At 37.6% G+C, this 24,206-nt stretch overlaps 1 protein-coding gene across 2 annotated transcripts in view; it reads right to left on the reverse strand.

The window, feature by feature from the left end:
- The window catches only part of caln1 (calneuron 1), a 49,550-nt gene that overhangs the window by 9,791 nt on the left and 15,553 nt on the right, over positions 1–24,206 (reverse strand). For both annotated transcript variants that reach the window (XM_057350602.1, XM_057350601.1), the window contains exons 3-4: positions 23,559–23,702; positions 22,846–22,958 (exon numbers count right to left, since the gene is read on the reverse strand). In XM_057350602.1, the coding sequence (XP_057206585.1) occupies positions 22,846–22,958; positions 23,559–23,702 (257 nt within the window). The remainder of the gene's footprint in view (positions 1–22,845; positions 22,959–23,558; positions 23,703–24,206) is intronic.

A 24,206-nucleotide genomic window follows, 5' to 3' on the forward strand; every position in this document is an offset into this window, starting at 1 on the left:
CATAGTCACCCAACAGCAATATGAAAGACAGAATGCAAAGAGTTGTAAACCAAATCAGGCTTATTCAACCTGATCTTATTCGAATACATACGTTACAAAAACGTACTATTACTAGAAAAAAACAATACTGAAGCCCCGCCCCTAACATCACTGGCGCGAAAGCAAATCATACAAAAATGTACGAATGAGATCGTACAAATTCATATAAATTAGCCAAAATTAGCCCCCCAAAAATTGCTACGTTTTTGCCGTGTGGTTGTGTTGGCTTATTCCATCAAATATTCATTTCTGAACATATACTAAAATAAATTAATGTAAAAACATTAGTATTGTGTTGTTTAAACATGGAAATGCACTAGTTTTTCTTTGCAGTGTTCAAGATCTGCAAACATTGCATCTTTTTTGTTACAGTATTTTGACCAGTTTGTCAAAGTTTGCAAATAAATGCAAATAAAAACATTATTTTCATTTGGGAGAAATGTTGTCAAGTTTACAGAATAAAACCAAAAAGTTTACTTAAACATGTATCTATAAACATATAAATAGTAAATTCAGAAGAACGGAAAAACATTTGAGAGTGGTCTTTTAATTTTTAAGAGACCACTCTCAGATATAAATCTGAAGACCACTCTTCAGATGTTTTTCATTTACATTACATTTACATTTAGTCAGTTAGCCGACGCTTTTATCCAAAGCGACATACAAATGAGGCATAACAATGGAAGCAATCCATGCAACAAAAGGGCAGCAGTGCATATAGAACTATAGAACTGGTCTCAGTTAGCCTAACACAGTCCACAAAGCTATATAAACACATTCATATAGACAATCCATATAGACACTACACACATATACATTATCATATTCTTTTTTCGTTGCCTTTATTTTTATGCACCTCCAGATGATAAAACTTTCAATAATACTGAATGACTATTATTATCAGTTACTATGGTACTGCAAGGTACCTCAAAAGATAAAGTTGGGTGTGATTAAATACAGAATGGAAACCAGTAACCGGCTGAGACAGGAAACTGCACTTCTGGTGTTGTGAAGAAAGACATTTGACAGGACCAGCTGCCATTGCGGCTCATGAGGGGAGACGGTGAGATATTACAATAGCTGGCAAGCTAATAAATCTGACAAGCCATTAATAATTACAGCCTCGGTATGCTCACATCTACACTAAATTATCCTTTCAATCTACTTTAGCATGTTAATGTGCATGAGAACCTGGTGCTTTGTAAACCACAGTAAAAACTATTCAAGAGTAAACCCAACAGAAGTGTACACTTCATAGATAAAAATAAAACATATTCGTCTCTTTCATTACAAAACCTAAACAAATATCAACCAAAAAGAGCCCAAAACTGTTGAGAACTCCATTAGTACTGCTTTTTAGCATAAATCCCATATTTATTATTCCATAATTTTGAGTTATGAGTTTACAGTTTTGTTATGTAAAAAATGTATAAAAATGATATCACTCAAAACATTTAAACGGTACTATATACTATACTTCGTGTCTTTTTTATTTCTGATCCTGTGTTATGGTCTTCTGGGTGGTTTGAGGTTGGTAGGTTATTCCGAACGCCATGAAATCTTCTGAGCTGTAAAAAAGTTATTCCTAATAATTAAGTCTGATCGCTTAAAAAGAAAGCACACATTTTTCCACGAGAAGCTGCAAAGTATGAGCTATCATTCATGCTTACAACACAAACAATGCTATGAGTGCAAAATAACAGCAAACCTATTTCAGCAGAAGCTCAGGCTAAGACACCCAGTGACAGACATGCAAAACAGCCTGTCAGCGTCCAAAAAGTAAAGCTGGGAAGCCGGACTTTCGGGAGGGAAAGAGTGGGCACTAACTACAGTACATTGATGTGACCCTCGGACAACCGCAGCCAAAGAGACGCAGTCACCCGAGGGCATTAGATCCATCTGTTTTTGGGCATAAGAGTAGGTAGCAGATCAGCTCATTAAGAGCCCTCCTGCAAGATAACAAAACCCATTTACTTTCCTTTCTAACACTTTTTTCTTTCCGGTAACTCTCAGACTATTTATATATATGTGTAATGGTGGCCGGAATGACCTTTAAGGGTGGCTGTGCGGGAGACAGAGAGTAATCTTTGTCTGGTGTGTGTGTGGACTTGTTTTTATATCCCGGTGGGGACCTAAACCTGAATGCACACCATCTCATGGGGACTCGTGTCACCGTGGGGACCAAAATTGAGGTCCCCATGGGCAGAAAAGCTTATAAATCATACAGAACAATATTTTTTTTAAATCTAAAAATGCTAAATGTTTTCTACGATCTTTAGGTTTAGGGGGGTAAGGGATCAAATATACAGTTTGTACAGTATAAAAATCATTACGCCTATGGACTGTACCCACGGAGATAATAATCCAGATGCGCGTGTGTGTGTGTGTGTGTGTGTGTGTGTGTGTGTGTGTAATGGCAATTATGGTATCCACTGACCAATAGTCTTACCTGGGCTCTTTGTTTTGTACAGTACATTTACATTTACATTTAGTCATTTAGCAGACGCTTTTATCCAAATCGATTTACAAAGAGTTCAGGGAGCAATAAGTCATACAGGAGCAATAAAACAATAGGTGCTAATACAAAGTTATTAGTTTCAACAAAAGCTAGACCACTACCTGTTGAGAGAAAGAGAGAGGGTTAGTTTTTTTTTTCATTTGTCTGTCAAGTATTCACAGAAGAGATGGGTTTTAAGTAGTTTTTTGAATGTTGTGAGAGATGCGGTTGACCGGACAGAGTTCGGAAGAATGTTCCACCAGGAAGGAGTTGTGAAGGAGAATGTCCCCCCAAGCGATTTACTGCCCTTATGAGAAGGCAATACAAGACGCCGCTGGTTTGCTGAATGCAGGGTTCTTGATGGGGTGTATGAGTGTAGGAGGGTGTGAAAGTATGCCGGTGCAGATCCAGTGATAGTCCTATAGGCAAGCATTAGTGACTTGAATCTGATACGAGCTTCAACCGGTAGCCAGTGGAAAGAGATGAAAAGGGGTGTCACATGAGCCCTTTTGGGCTGTTGGAAGACGAGGCGTGCTGCTGCGTTCTGAACCAGCTGGGGTGGTTTGATAGCCTTTGCAGGAAGACCAGCAACGAGAGCATTGCAGTAGTCCAACCTTGTGATTACCAGGGCCTGGACAAGGAGTTGTGCCGCATGCTCAGTAAGATAGGGTCTAACCTTTCTAATGTTGAATAAGGCATATCGGCATGACCGTGTTGTCGTTGCAATGTGATCATTGAAGGACAGCTATTCATCAAATATGACTCCGAGGTTCCTGTCTGTTTTGGAAGGAGTGATTGTGGTATTGCCAAGTTGGATGGTGAGATCGTGTTGCACCGTGGGGTGTGCCGGAAACACGAGTAGTTCTGTCTTGGCAGGGTTCAGCTGTAGGTGATGCTCTTTCATCCAAGCTGAGATGTCTTCTAGGCAGGCTGTAATGCGAGTTGCTACATTGGTATCGTCTGGGTGAAACGAGATGTAGATCTGGGTGTCGTTAGCATAACAGTGATACGAGAAGCCGTGTGCCCGTATGATAGGTCCCAAGGATGACGTGTAGATGGAAAAAAGCAGCGGTCAAAGCACCGATCCCTGAGGGACCCCAGTGATCATGTGGTGAGCAGTGGACAGCGAGCCCCTCCATGACACCCTGAAGGATCTGCCGGAGAGGTAGGATTTGAACCAGTGGAGAGGAGTGCCTGAGATTCCTAGAGATGACATGGTTGCTAGCACTATCTGGTGATTGACAGTGTCAAACGCTGCAGATAGGTCAAGCAGAATCAGGACCAAGGATTTAGATTGCGCCTTGGCTTGCCGCAGTGCTTCTGCGACCGATAGCAGTGCAGTCTCTGTGGAGTGGTTTGTTTTGAAGCCAGACTGCTTGTCATCCAGTAGTTTGTTCTGGGATAGGTAGGAAGACACCTGGTTGAAAACTGCCCTTTCAAGTGTTTTTGCAATAAATGGGAGGAGAGAGACCTGTCTGTAACTGTCGGTAGTAGATTGGTCCAATGTGGGTTTCTTAAGTAGGGTGTGACCTGGGCCAGTTTGAATGTGGATGTAAAAGTGCCGGTGAGCAGGGAGGTGTTGATGATGTGTGTGAGTGCAGGTGTGGGTGTGCTGGATATGGCCTGAAGGAGATGGGAGGGCATTGGGTCAAGGGGACAGGTGGTGGGGTGGCTGGAGAGAAGTCTGGTGACTTCAGTGTCAGTCAGTGGGGCGAAAGAGGAGAGTTCAATGTTTGAACTGAGGGTAGTGTGTACCGAGGTCTGAGGTGCTGAGAATTGTTTGCTGATGGATAATGTTTTCTCAGTGAAAAATACAGCAAAGTCCTCCGCAGTCAAGATGAAGTGGGCGGGGGAGGGGGCAAAGAAGAGAGTTAAATGTCTTGAAAAGCTGCCAAGTGTTAGGTGCATTGCTCACCATGGTGGTATAGAAAGACGTTTTAGCTGTGGTAACACTAGCAGAGAAAGAGGAGAGTAGTGACTGGTAGTCCCTTAGGTCAGCAGGATTCTTGGTCTTGCGCCATTTCTTTTCAGCAGCCCTGAGTGTACTTCGTTGTTCACGGAGGATGTCAGACAGCCAAGGGCAGGAGGTGGTGGCACGAGCTGGTCTGGAGGACAGAGGACAAAGTTTATCTAGACAGGATGTAAGTGTTGAGCATAAGGTGTCAGTGGCAGTGTCAGCATCTAGAGATGCAAAGTTCGAGGGAAGAGAGGATGTCACTTTAGCAGAGAGGGTGCTAGGTTCCGTCTAAAATAAACGGGTGGTGGTGTTGGTGTAGTGCATGTAGGAAGGATCATGTTGAAAGTGATGAAGAAGTGGTCAGAAATGTGAAGAGGTGAGATTTTAATGTTATCTGTGGTGAAGTTACGGGTGTAGATGAGATCAAGCTGGTTTCCTGATCTGTGAGTACCGGCTGTGGCGAGGCGCGTGAGGTCGGGCGAGGCACGTGAGGTCGAACGAGGCGGTGAGGGTGTGAAAGTCAGAAGCATAGGGTTTCTCCAGGTGGATGTTGAAGTCTCCAAAGACTACAAGAGGGCCGCCATCCTCCGGGAATGATGAGAGCAGCACATCTAACTCTTCAATGAAGTTGTGAAGAGGACCTGGGGGGCAGTAAACTACAACAACACTGAGCTGAGTGGGAGAAGTGATATTAACAGCGTGGTATTCAAATGAGTAGTTGTTGCATAGGGAAGATAGTGTGGAATATTTCCAATTATTGTTGATAAGCAAACCTGCGCCTCCTCCTCTTCCAGTTTGGCGAGGAGAGTGAGAGAAGGAGTAGTTTGTGGAGAGAGCAGCGGGTGTGGCTGAGTCTTCAGGACAAATCCATGTCTCAGTAAGACCTAGAATGTGAATGTCAGACTGGCTGGCAAAAGCATGGATGAAGTCAGTCTTGTTCACAGCTGACTGGCAGTTCCAGAGACCCACAGAGAGAGACAGAGGTGTAGAAGTGGAGGTGTGAACGGGATGGGCGTGAGAGTGAACACGTCGTGCCTTGCGTCTTGCGTTAGTATACAATTAAATAAAAAACAAAGGTATGTTAAATATACTGATGTGCCTTGCCGGTGTCTTTGCTCGGTGGAGTCGCGCAGGTAGAGTCGCAGGTCTTTACTCTCGTCGGTCTTTACACTCGTCGGTCTTTACACTCGTTGGTCTTTACACGAGGAGGGCTGAACACAAGGGCTGATGCTACCGCTTGCGCGGTAGGGGCACCGCTTATGTATGTGTTGAGATTAGCGTGAACAGAATACAGCTGAACACACCTTCTCATTTAGCAAAACAAAGCCTGAACAACTTGAATGGGCCACAGATCAAACAGCGATCAACTAGCTCTGTGCTTTTAAGTGCAAAACTCTAATGTCTAGCCGTAACGAGCGGCTAACGGCAACTTAATGTGACTTCAGTAACACGGTACCCAATGGAAGAAAAATGCTAACACCTTAGCACTCAGTCAACGAGTAATTAAATAAACAAGCTCAAATGATCTTAACTAACAACAGGCAACAGTCCAGTTCAACAGTTAAAACAAGGTAACAGGGTAAATAGCAGACTTACGCACTACTGCAGACTTCTGATGACTATTCGCTTCTCCTGTAACAGTAACAGTAAGGATTGTAGGTCAGGCAAACATTTAATGGCCTTGCAATATTATTGACTCATATAGCACTAACTTTTAATACATTATAGATAGATAGACAGATAAATAAATCTAAGTACTAAATTCTGCCATACTTTACAGCCAGAGTCCGTCTTCATTTGTAAGGGACTCATGATGACCTTGTCTGACCGCTCAACCATTTCATTTCCACACATCTCACTTCAGGGAACGTCAGTGAAATATTATTCCGATCACATTGAAAAGCCCAAGAGCATTTCTGCACATATAATGAAGAGAAAGAACACAAGTCCAGGCTGTAACCTGGTTAACATCCGTCCCGCTGAGACAGTCAACATCTCTGCCCTTGTACATCACGCGCGCATGACAGCTGCCCTCTTTGATAGCACAAGAGTAAAAGAGTAAAACTATGCTTTGTCATTCCAAGCTCTGTTAGATATCATATCACTGCAGAGCCCCAGATGGTATCTGCAAACTTATTTATTATCTGTGATGATTTTGGGGGGGATTTTTCTTGTACTGCAGCTGGAGTGTGGTGCTGGCAATGCCAAGATCACGGGTTCAATGGACAGAGAATAAACAAACTAATATATATATACACACACACATATACTGTAATGTATATAATATATAACATACTGTATATATTTATGTATAGTTTAAGGAAGCTGATAGCACTACAATGTGTCTGATAAGGTTAGACCCTATTGTGACAAGGGGTACTACCAGTCATTATTTATTCATTTATGTTTGGTTTCTGTGATGGATAGATTGGAAATTAGGAAATAAAAACTATAACTTGTCGGTAATTTGACTTGCATAAATGCATAATATTTTCTGAAGACAAAATAATATCTTATGCAGGTTTTGTCTTACAACTACATTATCTTGCTCTAATGATGTTTGTTTACAGTACAAAACCAGACCTACATGTATTTGTTCAGTATTGTGCAGTATAAGTCACAAGTTAAATTCTTTTAAACTAACATAACAATGACACTAAAACTTTTAGTCAGTACAGAAATTAAAAATTTCTGTTGTAAAGCATACTGCGGCAGCTCTTTTTGCAGTATTCCTTAAACGACAGTATTTTAAATGAGAGTTAATGACTCTGAAAGATAATTACCCAGGAGTCATTGTACCTACATAAAGTAAATGTAAATGTATCCAGATATATTTATAGAAAGGGACCACTTTATCTTATTCAAGGAGCTTTCAAAGCACACACTCTCCATAAATGCACAAGAGTTATGAGCTGTTATGAGGTTTTGGCTGATCCGATCAGATGGTCACACTGTCCTTATTGTTATAAAACAGTATTCATCTCTAATGTATGCAGTTTCTCTAGTGGGCAGATTCCTTGTGATATTTTAGACTTCCTACAACCACATTCAACTGATATAAAAAGCGTTCATTAGAATATTAGCCATGCTTATTTCCCAAAAGATGACAGAAGAAAGATATGACCTCATACAGCGTGTACACTGTTCAGCAATAAATTAGTCAAGACCTATCCCATAATCCCACCTTCAGCCGTAAGCTTTCACTATGTCTGCACAGACAGCGTTTTGATGATCAATGCAGAGTGGAAATCGACTGGACAGATGGTTTACATAAATGATGGAAAACACGACAAAAATGTCACATTAAAAGATCTCCAGATGTATTAATCCACATGAGTGTGAGATTTATTCTGACTCTCCTTTTGTACTCTTTTCCCATCTACTTCAATCCGCAGATATCCAGCACATGTCCGGCACGATTCATCTCGCCCCTTGAGTCCGTGCTTATAAGGAATCCAAATTATTCTGACCTTTGTGTGGTGTTACTGTCTGAAATGAAAAGCGATTCTGAATGCAGAAGGTTTCTTTAGCGCCCGAAGCATACTGAGTGTAGTAATTGATTCATCATCATCTCATTCGCTTGCATTATGTAAGCAGTCAGTAAACACATGATGGAGAAAAAAGGCTTTATGTGGCAACTGCAATACAAGACACTTAAAAGCCAGATCAAGGCTCTGTGGCGCTATTTCTTTGAAAGCTGTGCAATGATTCAGACTCTTTCAGATAAGTTGTGATCTGAAACATGGCTCTCAAAATTGCAAGCCAAAGAAAAGAAATAAGAAATTTCAATTGTTTTTCCTAGATAGCAATGAGACTAAATGGAGAGGCTCAACCCTTACACAAAGAAAATACATTTTTCTATATAAAACTGTCAGTATATTAAATCATTTAAATATATTAAAAAATATATATACAGCCACGGAAAAAATTATGAGACATTCCAAATTTTAATTTAATCAGCATTTCTAGATGTATTGTGGTCATTTCAGTCCAGTGTCTGTTGAATTTCAACAAAATCAAACCTCAGCAGTGACAAAGTCACCAACAGCAATGTGAAAGACTGACAGCATGACAACATGAAAACTGTGATCAAAATCGAGGTTATCACAAAAAAAAACCATAATACTCATAAGTTAATATGAACTTATTTTATTTGCAGTATTTGGGGTTTCAAAAAATACCGAGCATCTTTTGTTATTTTGACATGTTTCTCCAGTTTTCATTTTGTGAAAATAACTGAAAATAGAAACCATAATTTTATTTGAAATTTGAGATTTGAGAGAAATATTGTTAGTAATATTGTTACAGAACGTGAAACTACAAAAATCATTTTACCTAAACACATACCTAGTAAATTCAGAAAAACTAAAAAATAATTTTGAAATTATCTTCTCTATTTCCACGGCTGTATATACAGAATAATACATTGTTAATATGTTACAATACATTTAATAATAGATAAAAAATGCCATTTTTGAAAATACAGGAAAGCACTTGGCCCTATGGAAGTGTATTATTCAATATATTGCATTATATTTTCAACTATATTCCCATTTATTTTGTTTCTTAAGGATAGTCTCTAGGACACTTCTCCGACTTTTCTACTAAAAACAATAGCGATCTCTTGTTTGTCTCCTCTAAAGTAAAGTTATGCATAATTGTTATCAAATGTGTCAACCCAAAATCAGAACACAAAGACTTCAAACAAAATACTCTAAACCACGCTTTCTACCTTACCTTTATAATTGTTTGAGAAACATTTGAGATGATACTTAAATAAAACATAACTGAGAATTCATTTCTATCTCCTGAACTATGAAAGAGATGACTGATGTCCACAGACAAAAAGAGGTCTTACTGTTTAAAGTTTAAAGACAAGCCTACCGTAAGCTGAAAAAATAGTCATTTTGCTTTGCTTTACGACTGAATGTTTAGGTGATGAATTACAATTGAGACCAAGTCTCAGCAAGCCTCTCCAGCATTTGTCAGAGCGCAAACATTGCCCCATTTACATATCGGAAATGAAAGTGGGAACCACGGACACATCAACGTTCATTTGACACACTGCTTTAATATGCACACAGTGCTGCACTCCCTCCGTGATAATAAAGACTGAATACATTGCGACAACACATGTAAATTTTATACACACTCGCTGGCTGTCCAGAACTCATGTTGACACTGCACTTGACATCAGCACGGTCTTATAAAAAATAAACTATGCACCTGCTAAACAAACGGCACAACCTGTATGCTGGATTTTCTGGAACTTCATGACTTAAATTCACCCAAAATAAATAAATAAAAAATATTTTTTCATAATTTATTCATCCTCATGTCATTCAAAACCTGACTCAGAAAAGAAGATATTTTGAGAAATGTCTCTTTGGTTTTGTGTCCATACAGTGGAAGTCCATGGGGGTCAATGTTTAGTTACCAACATTCTTCAAAATATCATCTGTTGTGTTTTGCAGAAGAAAGAAAGTCATACAGGTTTGGAATGACATGCAGAAAAATAATTTTCATTTTTGGGTGAACTATCCCTTTATATTATCGACTTTTTAAAGTTTAAGAATATGACAGGAACAGTGTGCGCAAATATTAAAGTTCTTCTATCATTCTTCCTTTCATCATATACCCTTACAGTACCGTATGTCGTTTCAAGCCTCTTTTGTTTTTTGATGTTATCGTCACGCAATAAACCAGGGCTTCCCAAACTTTTCAGCCCGCGACCCCCATAATAACAGTGCCAGTGACTCGAGACACTATATTCGGAGGTGGCTAAAGTATACAAACGTTGCGCGCAAATGCGCACACGCACCTATTCTACCCAAACGGTACAAATGTGACATACGAATTGAAAGAAATACATACTTAGATTTTGAAGGACATGAGGTTGAGTAGATGATAGAAATTTAATTTTTGTGTGATCTGTTCCTTTGACTACCATAGTAGTAAAAATGACAATGGTAGTCAAAAGTGCCCCAGAACTGTTTGCTTTTCTACACTCTTCAAAATATCTTCTTTTGTGTTCAACAGAACAAAGAAATGTATAAAGCAATTTTTCCTACTATGGTAGTCAATGACGTCCAAGAGCTGTTTGGTTATAAGCATTCTTCCAAATATCTCTCTCTGTGTTCATCAGAACAAAGAAATTTATACTGATTTGGAACAACTTGAGGGTGAGTAAATGATGACAGAATTCATTTTTGGGTGAACTGTTCCTGTAATTTAATGAATAGAAATCTAAAATCTCTCTAAAACTGGGCACACTATTCCAGCTGATCATCATGGCTTCATGAGCCGCTCGAATGTGAACGTTCTCCAACTTAAAAAGAGATAATCATATCTAATAATACCCAATTAAATTTGTGGTAATTTCCGCTACGTCGTCAATCCTGCTGTGGGAGGCTGTGTGTTCGTCTGTGTTCGTGTTAGTCTTATTATGTGTGTGTGTGTGTGTGTGTGCGTGTGTGCTGTAATTTTCTCTGTGTGTGTGAGTGACAGCCGCCGCACAGGGATTGTGGAAACAGGCAGAAGCAAGAGAGGTTTGTTGATTGCAGAGAGAAAGCACTCAGCTCCTCAAGACTTGCCTCCATTTCAGAAAGCAAGGAAAATAAAAATGTAATACAGAACACATATATTTATTTTAAAAAAGCACTACAAAAACAAAATAACAATAGAGAAAAAGAAAATGATTGTAAGGATATATAAAATACTGTAATGAAACATAAAAAGCCTATTAGGACAATTTTTGGCAATTGGACAGTCAGCATCCGACCATGAGACACGAAACTAAACTACCATCATCAGAACATCTGTTCGGGTATCCAGAAGAGCAGCATTTTCTGCCAAGAATCGAAAATCAAAGAGCAATTTCTCCTCAACTTGAAACATGAAGTTCATTTGATTATATTACAGGGATAGTTCACCCAACAGTGAAAATTCTGTGATCATTTTACTTTGTTCCAAACCTGCATAAATGTATTTGTTCTGCTGATCACAGAGAAAGATATTTGGAAGAATGTCAGTAACCAAACAGATCTCATCCACCATTACTGCCATAGTAGGGAAAATAAATACTATGGGACTCAATGGGGATGAGATCTGTTGGTTACTGACATTCTCCCAAATATCTTCCTTTGTGATTAGCAGAACAAAGAAATGTATGCAGGCTTGGAACAATCTGAGGGTGAGTGAATGATGACATCATTGTCACAGTTGGGTGAACTATCCCTTTAAAACTCAAGTCACTGATCACTTAAAGTAAAGAAAAGAACAAAAGATAAGAAGAAAGGTAATCTCTTTCCTCTTCAGGCCTCCAGATGAAGACAAATAATAAGACACAGGCAGTCATGCAATCTTCAATCAGGCGTCAGGCCAAACTAAACCGTTACATTATTGAACTATTACATTTTTTTAGATTTGTAGGTCAGATGTTAATTTGACTTTTTTGATAATCAACCCCACAGACGTGTTTAGTGGCTGATATCATTTGTCAAGTACATTATTACTCCCAGTGGGTAACATCATCTCATGCAGAGTCCCACGACTCCAGAAGCTTGTCACAGCCATTTGACATTTGTATGCAGAGAGTGTTCGACACACAGATTATTATAAAGAATTTCTGCCTTACAGAAAGGCAAATCAGAAGCACAATAACCCCATGTGACAGCCAGGCAGAAGTGACACATTATGGTGCATGAGTCACTGAAGTCCACAGCCATGTTTCAGACATATGACCTTCTCTTATAAAGCACACCTGCAGAGACTGCATCTTTACTTATTACCACATAAAACCAACACCGGCTCTATTGACTCTTCTAATACATTGTGTCAAGCAGAGCGGGACGAGGGCCGTGAGGGAACGGTGCGAGGCTGGTGATGCGAGTGACAACGAGCGTCAGCTGCGCGTTGCACCGGTCTCGCATCTCTCACGGAGGAGCGACATCAGTGAAGGACGAGAGAGAACCAGGCCTGGATTTTATGTTATGTTTTATTATGTTTGTGTGGCCTGCAGTCGACCGCTAGGGAGCTGTCGGCCCTTTACTTTCGTTTTGTTGTTTGTTTATTTTATTAAAAGTTTGGTTTAATGTTCGCCGGTTCCCGCCTCCTTCTTCCTATTCCTGGAACTTGACTGTCATTACAGGGAGAACAAATGTACTTCTGCACCTCTCAAACAACTTGTGTTTTTGAGTGACATCATCACGGCCTCTTTTTTCAATGATACCCTTCCGGCTGGTTGTTTCTGTGATACCTGGAGAAAGCTATACATTCTCATTTCCACTCATTTCCTGTCTGTCTTTCCTCTCCTGTGGAATAAAAATAAAGAATATAATAAAAAGGGTATTGATTTTAAAGTTAAATTAGAGGAAGAAGCACTACATCAGTCAGATCTATGATGTACTGTAGTTCTAATGTTTTTGCTTTACTGTCACAACAATAACGTGACGTTGAGCATCCTGAAGGTAGAGATACTCCATCTGCGCAATGCCTTTGAAATGGTTGCCTTTGTTCGTGGCGATAATCTGTCACAGAAGACCTTTTAAGGGTTTGTTTAGTTTGCCAAAAGCAAATAATTTTATCTCTCAGTATATTGTAGTGTATAATGCAGTACTTAGGCTATGGTAGATGTCGTACATTTTTTACTTGATAGTAGACTCAAACGCTAAACACAGAATTTCTGAAAGCAGTACTTGACTTATCGAAGTCATCGCTTGACAGCCAAGTATGGAATAAAGGGTCAGAGCCCGCGGGCACAATGAGACATAAAGGACTCCATTTAAGTCACTCTCTAAAAACAGATCACTTTGTATTGACAAAAGCCAACTGCACACTCTAATGACAACATGGCGTTGAAACCACGCAGGCCATTCGATGCAAAATATTTCCATGATCCCATCACAAAACTGAGTAAATGAATGTATGTATATATATATATACACATACATACATGTAGCCTATATAATAACAATAAAATGCAAATGGGGTATAATAAAATCATGACTTTGGTTTAGGTGAATGCTACAACTTATGCCTTGTCTCTACTGTATGAACTTCATTGGATGAACGTGCCTGGCCCGAAGTTAACTTTGGATTTACTTTGGGTTACTTGATAGCTGAGCATTTTCCTCTACCACCAGCCAGTACGGTTTGGAAACGCAAAGTACAAAAGAGCTGAGCTCATCTAGAGCTTATGGCCTGTGACCTTACTCACATCACTTTACAAGAGTGTACAAGCATGAAACAATTACTTTAAGCAAATTAACACGTTCACATGCTGCCAACTCTTCCGTAACAGGGCCGGTGCCGTTTAGGTGGGACTACAGAGATAAAATCATAGACTCCAAGTAATGCATCTAAACTTTTTATATAGTAGCTTTTAAAAAATGATTATTGATTATTTAGGAATGCTATATGCATATCATGAATTCATGCTAACATAAAGATCAGTGTGGAAAATGTTGGCATGTCGAAAACATTGAAACTCATTGGTTCTCGAATGTTTCGTGACTTGTTGTCATATGCGTGTTTATATAGCCAATGACGTTTTAGCCAATAAAGGTTTTAAATGCAGTGGTTTTGCGATTCTTGCAATAGTCAGCGTTCTTGCGGCTGCATTCTGAATGCGTTGTGAGTGTCTGGTTATCCAGCCAAACACTTGCAGAAAAGAGTATAGAATACCAAGAGGCGAAACTCAATAGAACGTTCCATTGCAACACTCGTGCCCAGTAGCATCCCTGCGTTTCCGCCATTTTGGAGTGAAAGTGACTCGGCAGTCCAATAGCTTTTTGCTGCCGTGATGGCAATATCAGCTGATTTGTTTAAAAACAAAAAATAATAAAGCTGAAATTATCCTAAATGATGAAAATACGCGATGAAAAAACTTTTGCTCTCTAGAAAACATGTGAGTTATCAAGTATTAGCATTATAAACACTTTATTAATACCAACAAATTAAGGACATTCTTCAGAAAAATTGGCATTGTTGAACAATAAATGGATAGTTGATGAATAAATTGTGTGACATATCAAAATTTAGAAAACAAACTGTTAGTATTATATTTTATATTATTAATATTTGTTACACTATAAGAAATATTTTTCTTGGTTGTTTTTTTCCTATATTTTTGCTGTCACATCATAGGACAAATTTGGATATTAATCAGTAAAATTCCCAAATTTTAATGGAAAAAGCCAATGTTTCATAATTGTATTTTAATGGAAACCATTAGAATTGGGTTTCTATTGTTTTTTCAGCAATGCATCCTTGCTAAAAAAAAAACAATAGAAACCATCACAGAAATTCTAATGGTTACCATTATGAACCATTAGCCCTTTCCATTAAAACCATTATAAAATTCCTTTTTGTATGTGTGTTTTTGGATTTAACATTAATACTATTAAATCCATTAAATTATTTATTTTTTTCATGGTTTTTATTTTATTATTATTATTTTGCATGGTTACATAAGATAATCATGTTTGTAGTGTGTTCCAGGGGACTAAAACGTACAATATTAATTCCAGACCTAGTTGAGTATTAACTTATAATAGTAATAGTAAATGTGTAAAGTTGCATAAAATGAAAATAGCTCAATAAAGTAGGCTAAATGGTTGGATTCCAGAACTGATAACATAAAACATATATAAGACAATACAACATTTACTGTAGGTGTCATAAAATTGACTGATGTCTTAATTTCAGAATATTTCTATAGCGCTATTCTGTATGTCTGTGCTATTGTCCAGCTGGCATTTTCACCCCAAAATGGCGGCCGCGCTACTGAAACACATACCAAGAGTTTCGCCTCTTGGTATTCTATACTCTTTGCTTGCCGTAATCAAGCCTAAATGTAATGATGCATGAACTGTACGTTCAAATGAATGTTTGTGCAAGAGGCTGTTGCACAAACATTGCTAATGGTTAATAAAACTCTTTCAAACACAATTCCTCCTGTAAATTCTTGACATGATTATTGACCTTCAGAAAGACAAGCCTACAGTAGATACGGCATTACAGATTTTCTCTTACCCTTTAATGCTGCAATAATCGACTCTTAAAACAGCTGAAAAACTATTAAATAACTATAATGACTAATTCTGGTAAATCTTTCAAATGATTATTTTATTCATTAGGATTTGTGTATGCGTAAGTCATGCATATGAGATCCTACAAACTGATTCTGAAAGGGTTTCTGAAAGCGAAAAATGTACCAGGTCTTCCCAGATCACAACATGACATGTTTTAAAAGCATATACAGTATATGCATTAAAGTGAAAGTATTATCCAAAGCAACTTACTGCACATACAAGCTATGCTTATAAACACATGCGTTCGCAGGGGATTGTTAGCACAATGATTTACTAGCTGAGCAACAGAAAAGCACCTCTTCAATACTTCAATGTCACTTTAATCTGAGATGCGTCAACAAGACGCATCCTGCATCCAGACAGCCTTTAGAGTCAATCATCATCTCAGCCTCGGTCAAGACGGGAACAATGCTTTTAGTCAACAACCATCAAGGAGTACTGAACCAAAACAATGTTTTGTTTAAATATGGCGGATGCTTTAACCCAAGCAACTCACTGTGTATTCAAGGTACACATTTTATCAGACGCAGATCTTGTACCATTTGATCTAGGAACATGTACTGTAGACAGGATTCAAAGCAAGCATGTAAAACATTGCAGGATTCCTTTGGTGTCATTAACTAACATTTCTGTTTGTGATTCCATTTGTGATTCTAACTTCGTCACATTACAGTGAAGTGGGCGCCCCATTCGTCATTAAGTCGACACTGTGGATGTTAGAAAGGTACTGTAAGTGTGTCATAAGTGTGGAGTTAAAAATGGTGGCAAGAACTGTAATCACCTGCCGCCTGCTGCGTCTCCTCTCATACTTTATTTCACATATTTTCATAATTCATTCCACCTACACCACCATTCTCCATACAAACGTACACGAAACAGTTTGGCCAAAAATAAAAATAACATCCTGTATGTCATTTTTAGTGTTGCCAGAATAATGCTTACCGAAAGATGGGGTAAAGCCACACGAACATTTTCAGGAGTAAACCAAATATAAGCTTTTGTATGTTTATGAATTGAATAATGCTAAAGTATTTATATACAGTATATCTCTACAGTGATGATGCATGATATCATAGCGCTGCTGTCCTTCTGAAACCTCGTGTCTCCATATTTCATAAATAATTATTATTAGTAGTCACCCTTTATGTTTGTCACTGGGTTTTGCTAATATCTAACCAATAAAAAGTATTAAAAGTGCTTGTCAACTTTGGCAACACAGTATTTAATTATTTGAAAAGTACAGTGTTTTCCCATTTACTGAAAAACAGCAAATTTTGACACACAAGGACAAACATAATATACTGTGCCGAGTAGTTAAAATCGCAGCGCAATTGTTTGACAACCACAAAGGCAACTGAATGAAATCTATCAGACAAGAGTCAAACAAAAAGCACAGGTTATCATTGAAGATTGTTCTCATCCTCTGAATATTACATTTCAGCTTTTACCAAAAAAATGTGGACCAGGACCAGTGTATCAAATGTCATTTGTGCCAACTGCTGTCAGAATTTTAGTAGGGGGATTGTGTTACTTGTTGACATTTATGTGATGATGATGTTAAATGTATTTATGTGGTGAAGCCAAAGACAATTTTCCACTTGTGGACAATAAAGTGACTTTACTATTATGATCATGGGATATTTACACAAGATATAACAATATTTACATAATTGTATAAAGTACTGCATATTAGAGATGCCCCGATACTAAATTTCTCCACCAATGCTCGATTATTCAGAATGATATCTGCCGATTCTCAAGATTTGTCTACATTAATATTTCTTAACTTTTTGAATGTTATTAATTCATATAATGATTAATAATATTGAACATCAAACTGGTGATGTTTCTATAACATTTTCTATATACAGTGCACAAATGTATTGCATTTTCCTGTCCTGTATATCAGTGCATTTCTAAAGTGTACAAAAATCGGGAGAAGGGTTTTTAAAACAGTTAAAATAGCTCACTATGTGTTCAATGAATCTTTTTTACAAGATATTTCATACCAAAGACTTTAAGTTCCAGTACTGTATGTGCAATAAAAATGGCAGAAAATATATGCCAACTCTGGCAAGTATTCACAGGGGTAAACAGTGCATCTAGTTTTCCCTTACGTATAGACTTAATGTACAGTAACTGTAGTTAAGACTGCAGGGAGACGGTCCTGTTCTTTAACATTTCTTTTTAGCGTGCTGATTGAAAATAGTTTCTTCAATCTTCTTCACCCACACTTTAATAAAATGACAGATTTAAACTTTTTTTTTTCCCATTCCACCGTCTGGTTTCAAAAGCACTAAAGTGCAATGTATGTTTGAAAATTTAAATGGGTCTTCTAATGTTAAAATGGATATTAATATTGACCGAACAATATCTGAATAAGTGAAACTCTCACTAAGGTGAATCTCAGGTTTTGCATTAGTTTCATCAGGCACATCAACGATTCACAACGTGACTTTGAAAGCTAAGCTTACAAAAAAAATCTTACAAAGACCAGCAGCAAACTGATCCAGACTACCCTGCTTTTTAAAAGCTGCTGCCATTTTGGAAAATCTAATGCACTCCTATTGCATGAGATAAACTTTCGTTAATATTTAATAGAGATCATCAAATCTGAACCTACCATATAGGTGCTCCTGAGAAAAAAAGCTTAGAAAATGGTTCTATCATAAGCCATTTTTCTTATGTGAAATCTTTACACACAATGTCATGCACTTGATCAGACTGCCCATGGTTACACAGTTATACATCATTTGTTATAATAGATTACGGTCCAGAAAGCTCCTCATGCATAAACAATAAGATTAGTTACATTTTCTGAGTATTACTGTAATAAAGCATCCATAAATCTAAGTTCATGCTTGAGTTTAGCATTCCAAAAAAACATTTAGTTTCTCAGAAGTGGCCCAAAGACCTTCAGTTATAAAAATATCAGATAAATCCCTACAGGATTTTGACCAGTTTGCACTATATATCGAGCAATCTTCTTGGCAGCTCGGAGTAAATAGATAATAATACATACGTCTTAGCAGGAGCACAATTGGATGGGAAGTGACTTTACAGTTTGAAACTCGGTATCTTAACGGTCACACTTTAAGACTGCAGCTGGTTCTCTGCCATCATTAATTCAACGCCCGTGTCTTTCAGACGGGACATTAGTTGTGACACACAGAGCTTTACGTATGCTTTGAAGTGACCTTGGGGAACAGATTTTCTCGCTCTTCTAATTTTCTCATCATTTCTCATTGAGCGCTCACGATGATCCGTCATTATCCTTCGTCATCTCTTTCACAGAATCATCATCTCATTAGCCAGACACGGTGTGGTCTCTCGCTTTGGGGCAGATTAACAAACCTGACACACAGCGGTAATTAAAACGCAGACACGGGCATTAATTCGCTAATCTGGGTTTGATGGGCGCATTTCTGATATACCGAGGAGACCCGGAGCTTGTGTTCGTTTATGGATGAGCCCTATCTGTTTTATCCTCAGATTGTTTTATCCTCAGATCTTTGAGGAATAAAGGCTCTGGGTTCAGTCTCTCATGTCTCTAGATCTGCAGCTCTTCTGAAGCCTCACGCTGAGCCACACAACACAGACTGTGCCGTCTTCATCGCTGTGTTGTGAAGAGAAGAGCAGAGAACAGAGGGACGGTTCCTCTTTTTTGAGCTGTATACCAATGTGACTCTATCAAGTAGTTACATTTACAAAAATGATCTAATGTATGATCTTGAAGCTACGTACCCTGAGTTTTTAAACTGTATTAGAAAGGGTTTTGCTATACCAAAGATACGTTAGCTGATCGAATGGCTTTGCATGTCACTGGCAAAACAAATGCAAGAAAGCATTGCAAAAATGTTTAAATGTGACACTGAATGTGAATAGACCATTTCATATGACGTAAACAAAGCTAGTCCACCGCTGGTCTAAAAGAACCACTGTTTCAGTTTTTAAACACTACACAAATGTTTGAACAAAATACAACCAACAGATCATTTATAACCTAATCAAAATGTTTAACAAATATTTTTAAGATTTAACTATGTAAGATTTTTTAAATATGATGATAGTATAATAAAAAATAAAACTGGAAGTGCTTCCTAAAAATGATTGCAAATACTTAACTAAAGGAAAAATTGAAATGTTGCCTCAAAAATAAACTGAAATAAGTTTAAAGCACTAAAATTATAATAATAAACAAAAACTAAAATAAAACTAAAATCAAAATTAATTAATCTAAAATTAATCTAAAAATGATACAGCAACATAAAATATAAACAAATAAATTATAAAAAAGCATATACCAAAATTGCTAAAACTTGAACTAAAATTTACATAAAAACGAAAAATCTATACATAAAAGCTCATTTTAAATATTAATAAAACTATCAAACTAAAATCAAAACTATAATAACTAAAAATATGAGAAATATTAATATTCAAAATGGCATTCTAAAAAGTATACAGTAAAAGTATAAAAAACAAAAGAACAAGAATAAGATTGCTTTGCATCACAACGCTATTTTACTCTTCAAATGTTTTTTATAGTACATTGCAGAAAATTTATTTATAGCCACAGTATTCACCTTTAAAACTAATTTCTGTTCTGATTTGACCTTTTCATACTTTTCGCAGCAGTCTGAAAATGGCCATTAAAATATTCTAAGTTTGGAATAATGCCACCGTGGAAAAAGGGCTTATTTATTTACTTATGAGACAGAACCAAACAGAAAGTAAACAAAAAAGCTATTAGTGCAATGCTGGCAAAACTCTTATCTAACTAAATCTTGAGAATTTTCTTATAAGTGGAAGCTCTAGAAAGAAGCTATAAAAAGGCCTCGTATGAAGGTAGAAATAAGTGGCAAGACAAAAACTAATTTCTAGTTCTAGTTTGAGCTGGAAACAGATTAATATGTTGTAAGATGTTAAAACCATTCACAATATGTAGCACAAGAAAATAATCACAGAGACACCTTGCTAGTTAGAAGACAATCAGTGTCACGTACGCGTGCATATACAGTACATTATATGGCTTTGCATTATTGTCATGCAGTGAGAGTGCATAAAAAGCACAGTTCATCTAAATTCATAATAATAAGGTAGATCATCGAAGACCATGAACATAAGCATCAATGCAATGCAATAAAAGACTAGGCACAGAGGTTGCTGTAGGATACTTATTTGCCTGAGCTGCCATAGTAGAGACACCAGTAAGTAAAGTATGACCCAGCTTTGCCTGGAGAGCTACTCTGAGCGCTCGAGTTGTGATGGAACACTTATGAAATCAGCCTGATGCAGCAGCGCCGTGGAAAATAAATACTTTAAATAAGAGCAGAAGACTGGGGAGTGATTCATAAAATATAATTAAAGCCCTGACGGCGGCAGAATGCCGCAGGATACTTCCAGCTGTCATGTCATGAGGAACAGATCAGCGTTCAGACTACTGTATATTCAGATATCAACTGCAGAGAGGACATTATCAACCGGCGGATTAGACAATTGGGTTTAAAACAATGCTGACAGGAAAAACTAAAATAGAATATTATGTTATATGGTATAAAATTTATTTTTTATAAAATCATAATCATACATATTGAGGATGGCAAAGCTGTTCTTTTATTTTGAATTATATGATATAATGATATAAAATAAAATAAATTAATTAATTAATTAATAAAAGTAAAAAAATTAATAAAATTATTATTTATATAATTATATTATATTATTCATATTATATATTAAAAGTCAAATGAATACAAATATTTACATTTTAATTTGATCAACTGTGTTTTATATTTTATGGTATATATTATTATTATTATTCTTTTCATCTTTTATTTTTATTTCCTTAACTTTTTAAACAGTTTAAATACTTTTCTTTCTATTTTAACATACATAATTATATATTTTTTGCAAACTGTGTCGACATAGTGTGTATGTGACAAATTAAACATGACACTTGTATTTTGTTGGACTTGGTAAAAGCCAACAAAATTATCCAGACTGTATGCTGCATAACTACCTTAAAAATTCGGGGGAAAAAACTACGAAGAGTAAAAGGAAATGCCAATTTGGGCTTAACTTAAATAACTATTTGGTGAGCGATGACCTGTGAATTCAAAACCAAAGTTTGATACGACACAGAGTGACCTCTTTACAGAGAACCAAGCATGAGGAAATATATTTATCCCTTATCTCTTGAATATACGGGATGAATTCGCAAATAATCACATTATTTGCATTCATGAAATACAATCTGCGGATAGAAACAGAATGAACACAGCTTGTTCTGTCCTCTGCGACACACTGCGCATATGGTACGGGCACACAGAAAGAAACCCAGCCTGCTTTTTCTGATATTATATATAAAACAGGAAAAACGTCCTTCATGATGAGAATAATGATTCATCTCGCTTCACACGAACATGACAGATGAGTTCGTCTCAATGATACTTTCCCCTCACAGAGGGAATGAGCCACTCTTGGGAGACAATTAGCTTATATAGATAACACTGCAAGATCAAACGCTTCATGTGTTTAAATGACAACATCAATTAACGGCAAAATAAATGACTGAGTTGAGCATGTACAAATACTTTAGATGGCAGTCAAGTCAATGACCAGGTAAAATGAAATCTGGATGTCTGTAGAAATGAATTATGTAAGATAATTACACTTTTTTTATTATTTACAAAATTGTTAATTGAGCATCATTCTATGGCACAATAGCTGCCAGTCAAGTCTTCTTTTTACATCATTTATAGCTCTCTAAACTTGACGGTTTATCATCCAAAACCAAAATCATCCTTCGTAAACCTTCAGTTGTCTGAATGCTCTGCAATATCATGCTGAAGCCCTCCAAGAGTGCCAGCCAAGGTCACAACTACTTGTCTCTGCCAACTGGGGCTGGCAGGGACTTCATTTCATCTTCTCTGATGTAACCACACGGCAGTCAATCACAATGCAGACACACAAGACTCTCGATCACGGCCACGTCCATCACTGCTTTCATCCAAATCATATCGGCTGAATAACATTTTTACAATTCTGAGTGACTGAACACATCAACATCACCATGTAAACTATCATTCAGTTACTACAACACATTTGTCATTCCTGTTACATACTGTAGAAAATGTCATATCCCAATTGTATGTACTGTATTTAGACTTCTCACGATTCAGTTCTTTGATGTTTAGTCCTGCAGAAGCGCCTGTGAAGATTTAAAGAGGCATAAATTGTCCTCCACGGGTTCTTACCTGCCAGAATATGCTGTCTATCGTGTTTCCAAGGAAACCTTCCCGCGTTTCAGAGGACAGGAGCTTTGGTCCAAGTATCGTCATGAACTCATCAAAGTCCACTTGTCCATCACCTGCAAAACAATTCAAAGTCAAAATCACACTTGCAAATCACTGCAAATAAACTTACATATAAGTGCATCCCTGTATGAGATAAACATAAAGCACATAAATGTGTGCAGGAAGGGGGATGGATGGCTCATTACGCGTTCTGTAGAGCAATTTGTCTGTTTAGGGCTACTGTAGAAGCATTTACATTTATGCATTTGGCAGACGCTTTTATCCAAAGCGACTTACATTGCATTGTGTTATACATTTGTTTCTGACTATGTGCAATCCCCTGGGATCAAACCTATGACCTTGGCATTGCTAGTGCCATACTCTAACCACTGAGCCACATGGTGAATTCCATGTAAGGGGTGTATGTAGATAGAAACAGCTCATTCTAAGGTCATAAAAACATAACGCTTCTTTGTGTTGGATCTTTATACACCTCTGAACACACAGTTATGTAGATTATATTGCATTTCTAGATCCTCCTTAATATCGATAGAGTGTGTGTTAGGTTATAGTATTTATATCTAGCTGTGTACAAATCCAACAGAAGTCTATGTATTGTCCTGTCTTTTAGATAGATAAGTAAACATGTGTGTGTGTTTGTAAAGGGAACTCACCATCCATGTCCAATCTCTGCATGATGATTGCCAGCTCCACTTCACTAGGCATGTGCCCCAGTGAGCGCATGGCCATGCCAAGCTCCTGCTTGGAGATGAACCCATTTCCATCCCGATCCAGTACCCTGAACGTCTCCCGGATCTCTGCCAAGACAAACAAGTGTGCAACTCAACACCTCTTGTGGCTTCTCTTCCACAACCTTCACAAGACATTCATTGGTTGTGCTCCATTGAGCAACAAGTGATCACAGATATTTGCCACCTTCATAACACCTGCTAATATTACACCAGTGATGACACATTGTCACGCTGTTAACCCTTAATTTTACTTTTCATTTTCAAGAAATGTGGTGAGAGAAAAGCAGAGGACCTCTTCGCAGTATACAGGATTTAGAAATGAAAATTCTAAAAATATCAGAATCTTTTCACCAACACAACAGAAGGCCAGGTTGCTGACTTTATCTCTTGATATCTGCGTTACAGAGAAAGACTGCATATCTGTCTCCAACAGCGGAGATGAGCGGTTGGCTCCATCAAATGGATATTTTATAATTGATTCTTCTGCAAGGATTTGTGTTTTAAAATAGAGCCGGGGTGTCATGCCTCTGAAGGACACTACGGTTGTGCAGCACACTCGAACCCACAGCG

The sequence above is a fragment of the Triplophysa rosa genome, linkage group LG14 (assembly GCF_024868665.1).
Source record: "Triplophysa rosa linkage group LG14, Trosa_1v2, whole genome shotgun sequence".
NCBI lineage: Eukaryota > Metazoa > Chordata > Actinopteri > Cypriniformes > Nemacheilidae > Triplophysa > Triplophysa rosa.